The 6,251-nt window shown below is 43.1% G+C and overlaps 1 protein-coding gene across 1 annotated transcript; it reads right to left on the reverse strand.

Moving 5' to 3' along the window:
• Positions 1-689: 689 nt before the first annotated feature.
• LOC147882179 (uncharacterized) lies at positions 690-2,582 on the reverse strand. Its single transcript, XM_087401750.1, has 2 exons — positions 1,556-2,582; positions 690-1,470 (listed from the first exon to the last, which is right to left on the reverse strand). Exons 1-2 carry the CDS (start codon positions 2,227-2,229, stop codon positions 1,434-1,436), a joined length of 711 nt encoding a protein of 236 aa, XP_087257876.1. The 5' UTR covers positions 2,230-2,582; the 3' UTR covers positions 690-1,433.
• Positions 2,583-6,251: the final 3,669 nt, after the last annotated feature.

Genomic DNA, 6,251 nt, shown 5'->3' on the forward strand with positions numbered 1-6,251 from the left:
GTAGAAATGCAGGCATGAAAATGCGTGGGTACTGAAGAAGGAAAAACACTGGACAGAAGATTTTGATTTTGAAAGCACCGCATTTATTTCTTCACGACTCTCTAGAAAAATCACGCATCAACATGAGTACATTAATTTCATATCTAATGCGGCCTCGGCTGGCCAATGTCCCTACCCGACTGTCCATGTTGAGTTTCCTTTGGGAAGTCAAACTTCACCAATGTTGTGCTGCCCATCTCGACTTTCCTTTGGCTTGTCAACTTCACCAACGATATGCCGGAGACATGCAGGAAAATATCGAAACAAGGAGCTGGAAGATATAAATCAACAGCTAGCCTAAGGGCTGAATCATATTGACTTTAAACGCGCTTAGATCCTATATTTCTAAGCAGAACAAGAATGTAATGGAAATATGTAGTAGTGGATATATGTTCTTGAACAACCGTGATGATTACTGCCAAACACTCAGGACATACATTTCCAGGTCTGCTTCAACCAGGTGAGGATGCCAACGTTGAAAGTTGTGGCCCTGAACATAAAGGCCTCGATGAGAATAATGCCACTTATAACAAAGAGTCTTGCTGCGAAAAGTGAGGATGACTCCTCAAACACGCGCATTACAGATAATCCAGAGTCTCGACAAATACAGACCCTACTACCACCGCATGTGCATAGATTAAAACGTCCCAAAAAAAAATGCTGGTAGGTTATACATTCGGGACGCTTACGCTTAACCTAGCAAAAGAGAAACTTTAGAGGGACGATCAAAGATCAGCTACTTCAGCCATTCAGCTTTACTAATTTTGCAAGGACTAGCTAAGAAATTTAAAATACAATCTTCTTGGCAGACAGTTCAGGCAATAGACCCTAAAACAAAATTGGAATTTCGTTTGCCCCTTGGATCTCCAGCAGGTACCGAGGATTTATGCTCTGTCCTGGTGTGGAAAGTTAGCTTGCCGGCGAGAACCAACACGTTGAAACAGAGAGCAGTTATTAAACTCAATGCGCAAGATTGACGATGGTGATTCTTACGGCACGTTACTTGGCCAAAGCCTGGATCTGTACCCGAGACCAATAGTTTGGGCTGAGCATAAAGGAATGGTTTACTCCTTGAAATACAAGAGGCAATCAATGGTTACAATGCTACCCAACAAGGCCGAAAATTTTTCAAAACGGGGCAAAGAGTTCTGATGGGTATTCGGGTCGAATACGTTCTAGTGTAACACGCAGTACGACTCTAATACATCACAACACTATACAATCTTTCTGCTGTTGGAGCAGGAGGAGGTTCCCCCAAGGAAATGTAGAGCCAAGCAGTTTGAGCAGATATTCGGTCCATGTTTGCTCGTGCCAACTCCCCTACGAGCTTGCAGCGGTCGGCTTAAACGTTCCAAAAGAAGATGCGTCATCGGTACATTACATTGTGTACGCTGTCAAACGGGGCCATCTGCAGATCGTTGTTGTGGATGCCTGCGGACAAGGACGAGTTCGTCGACTAAGCAACGAGATTCCAGAGCAAGGAAGAAAATCAAGGCCAAGGCGACGAGGCACTCACGATGACTCGGGTATGCTCTCCAAAGTGGGCTTCCAGGCGAAGCTGTTCTCTCTGGACAAATCCTTGGAGCCTCCGGCATCGCTTCTCGCAGCTCCAGCTTCCTTTAAGAGTGGAGTAACGAGGCTTTCTACCATGGAGACGGTGTCTCCACCTTCGGTGAGAATCGCTGCCAGTTGGCGCTTAGAAACCACCACCTTCAATCTTACCACTCCATCGGAAGAGGAAGGTAGAACTTCCAAGGAAGGCTTATGTGGTGAAGCGGTGACAGCGTGCTCGCAGTTGCCGTCCTCAGGAGCACTGATGTAGGAAGAGCTGCCGAAGGAAACTCGACGCGTTCCTGAAGAAGACCGCTGCTCTGCCACAGAAGCTGCCTTGGGGCTTGCATTGAGCTCGGAGGACCTGGCCGCTAGCCTGTTGTCTCTTCGCCGAGGTATAGGAACGAGAAAATACAACTGGCCAGGTTGCAAAGAAAGAGTTTTCTGCAGAGGCCTCGCCCGGCTGCCAACCTTGCGAACGGTGTCCGAGTGGAAGATCGCATGATCCGGATGATCGAGGAGGATTTCCTTCACGTAAATAGGAGCATCGAATTTCAGACACTTCCCATCCACTGTCATGATCTTGATCTTCGACGAGCCTCCTGTGCAAGGTGCTAGAAACTGCGAGAAGCAACCCATGGTGCAGGATCTTGTTGAGTGCGAGCAACCGCGCTAGCAGTTGAGCTAGAAGAAGAGAAGGGTGGTGATAGTTCCTGCGTTAATTGCTGGGCCGGCTCCTTCAGGTTGAGGATGGGTACACGCAACTGAATCCTGCTCGTTGTTGAAGGTCTTGGTACTTTTCCTTCGAGCTACGTTTGTAGCCTAGGTTTCTGGACTTGCCCTTGCAGCTACGCTTGAAAGACGAAGATGAGAGAAGAAAGACGTTGTGTATGACTTCGCTTCACTTGTCTTAGATAGCTGCGGGTACGCTGAGGTGCACATTGTCAGTAAGAGATAGGCATGTATTGACTGTTTCCTTGGCTGGCTGGGCTCGGAGGAGTTTCATAAACTATGTTGTTTGATTCTGAACCGTCACTAACAACAAGACGACCGTGTCAACCTCGAGGTCGGAACAGCATTTGGATGCGGGTTACAATCTACGACGAAGGAGGATGAAGAAGCAGGAAGAGATCCGGGTCCAACTTGTCTTAGAGAGGGAGAAAGACAGAGAGAGGCAAACAAGCAAGCAACAAGCAGAGGGAGGCTGGGAGTGTCGTTGTGGTTGGAAGTTATCGAGGGTGAATGAGAGAGATATCCAAACTACCAAACTCACACACCATACACCGGCCGCCTTCTCCTCAAACAAATTAATCTCTACTCTGGTGAAGACTAAGGGCCTGTTTCCCGCCGTCGGGTGCGGTGGTGGTGGCAGCAGATTCCGCCACCGGTGACCAATAGAGCCGCCACCGGTGACCACTAGAGTCCATAGAGGCTCTGGTGGTCTCTTGTGGCCACCGGTGGCCAAACACCCAGCGGTCATTGTCAAACACCAGCATGGCGCAGAAAAAAGACCTAAAAGGTTACTTTATCCCCCAAATCCATTTAGATAATGGTAATAACGATCGATCACACTACTTTTGTGGGTTGCAATTCTACCTTTTTAAATGGAACTTTTATATAGGACCATTACAAAATCTGGCATGGGCAGCCTATGCTGCACTCAACCTTATGAAACTCTAGGTGAATTTTTGCCTACCTTAGAGTAAAGAGTCACTCACCACAAGGTAGATTTGTTGATCAACATACTAAGGTCCACTGACACCATCTTCAGATGGACTCCTCATACTACTAACGTAATAGCCACTCTTAGGTATGACCAACATGCCACCCACATAGAACAAAAGCGCACAAGGTCACCACCCTCCAATTAGAGCCAAGAGAAATGTGGGCCATCAAGTTGACCCTTCTAATTGAGCTTTCAATCTACTGCCAAATCCAGGAGGCACAACACATAACCACATCAAGTGACAGACCTCCTTGAGGGCCTTTCCATACAATGGACACAATAGATTAAGCCCCACCCATTTCAACAACTTGCTCCGGACTAGCAGCCACAAATGAATTATTTTCCAAAGCAAGAAGCTTGCCTTTCCTACGTAACAATCTTTCCAAATCTCCCTCAATCTAGACCACCGCCAACCCAGGCTAAGTTTCAAATTCGATACTGCGGACCACCTACACCCACCATAATCAGAAGATTGGGAGCCCCATGCTCTTCATGTTGGTCATCTACCGCATGGAAGATTGCCCATTAGTAGCAAAAGCCTAGACTATGTGACCCATAACAGATGTCGCATCCAGTACAACGGAGAGATCGACCCACATAATCATAGAAGGACAAGGTGAAATCAAGTCATACACTAGAAATGCTAGCTACAAAATAGAAGGAAAAGGATAAAGTGGCCACCAAATGGTCCACGATTATGGCTAAACATAAGACAAAAAATATCAAGGTAGATTCTCAAAAGAAGCCAATTACGCAGCTAACAAACATGCCACCAAAGAGAAAAAGGCTCACCTAAACCAATAGAAAATCTGCACACTTAGGTGCATGATTGCTAGCACCAAAACTGGTACTTCAAATAATACATGTGCCTTGCCCACCGCCTAAATAAACAAGTGGCAAGAAGAAGAATTTGATTGGGTCTAGCAGTGTCCACCCATCTAGTCATCGATTCACTACACCGAATCATAGTAGAAGGAACTTTACAATACCACCTCGCAACACTCATAGCTGCATCTATACACAATCACCATGACCTCACTAATCCACTCCCCCCCCACACCTTTCTAACCCTCTTAATATGCCACTCTGACTATACACACAAAATCATTGCCATGGGATTCTTCAATGGGACCTAATTTTTCAATAAAAACTGGACGTTTTACAACTCCCTCTACAGTTATTGCTTATTTTTAATTTTAGAGGGTGGTGCCATATCTTACAAGAGTCGTCAATTTTTCCCATAGAAGAAGGCATTTTGATGCTAAGAAGCGTGATGACTTGGAGCCATGGTCCTATAGTCCACAATCCTTGGCCAAAGACCTTGGGTGGTTGCAAGAGCATGAGCGTCAAGAGGCCATCCAATCCAAAGATTACCTAGTTTATAATAATATTAGCCAATATAATCCTAACGGCATCATAATTTTGTACAACAAGGTCCTGAAAGCCATGCATACTATGCTCCAATCGGGTTTCAACACATTTGAAACCATCCATGTGGCTTGCCCTGAAAGTCTCTATCTCCCACCCTAGATGATACTAACACTTCCCCAAGTTGCGCTTGCCTTAAACCCACATAACTAGGTCACCTCACTCAGTCCATCCACTTTGAATACACCATCTCTCATCCTCCTCATAACACCTCTACTCACACCACCACAACCCCACACCCACTAGCACAACACAATCACACACATCTACAAACACCGACCTAGGACCAACGGATGTGTTACCAAGACTATTTACTCCTACGTAAGACCATATTAGGAAAAGTCGGAATATCCCAAGTCCCATATTTTTAAGGGCTCACAATTTTGGTCCGTCAAAAAACAAAATTCAAAACATATTTTTCTTAAACTCTATGGCATCAATCTTAGAAATTTATAGAAAATAGTACATTTATGATTACATCTTGAGTCAACAAGAGCAATGTCAAGTATTTCATATTACTAATAATCAATGGAAATCTGGCTTCAAATCTTTTACCATTGTCTATATTTTCAATTACAATACACTACCATGTCATTATGCTCGATTATTTTGTAGATATTGCATCAAATGTTCTCTATGCATGTTCTTGTATACAAATTTGTGAAAGTACATAGAGATATTTTGAAACAAATCTTTCTCAAGCTACACAGCATTAATCTTGGAAATTTATGATAAAATATAGCACTCATGAGTACATATTGAAGTCTGTATGACCTTACTTAAGCACTTCATATAGCCAATAATGTATGGAAAGGATGGCTTTGAATCCTTTATCAAGGTCTATTTTCAAGTTGATTATAGTAGTATTTGTTGTAGATATTGACTTGTAAATACTTCTTGGATGTTTTTAATTTTGCATTAAGCACTTCTCTTTATTCATAGAAGTTTATTTTAAATCATTTGTTATTTTCCACATTTTAGTTTAATAATACTAGAATGTGCTTATTTCGTAGATGCTGCATTGAATTTTCCATGTTTGCATGTGCTTGTATACAAAATTATAAAAGTTCATAGATTATGTTTATATTGACAATGATCTCATTCCACACTTTTGATCTCCTCTTTTCCACTATGTAGCCATAGAGTCCTTTTTTCATTTAGTGGTTATCTAATAAGGTCATTTGGAAAACTTTAGAATAACAAGCTATCAATCATGTGATGGGATATAACAAATGAACACCAAGTATAGAATGTCATGACATGCCTAGATATCATACTCAATGAATTGCTCCCTTGAAGGGGGCAATCAATATGTACATTTCAAAATGAATTACAAAATTTTTATGAAGGGGCAAGAATATAGAATGCTCCAAGGCATGAGTATAAAAATTTCTCGGAGGGCATGACTATATAATGCCACAATAAGAAATCCCAAAAAGGGTATACAAAATCATATTATGTATAACAAAAAAGAGATATTTGCATCACTCTCAAAGGCTGAACCTAC

The sequence above is a fragment of the Dipteris shenzhenensis genome, chromosome 30 (assembly GCF_047967505.1).
Source record: "Dipteris shenzhenensis isolate YYH24624 ecotype China chromosome 30, Dip_SZ_1.0, whole genome shotgun sequence".
Lineage (NCBI taxonomy): Eukaryota > Viridiplantae > Streptophyta > Polypodiopsida > Gleicheniales > Dipteridaceae > Dipteris > Dipteris shenzhenensis.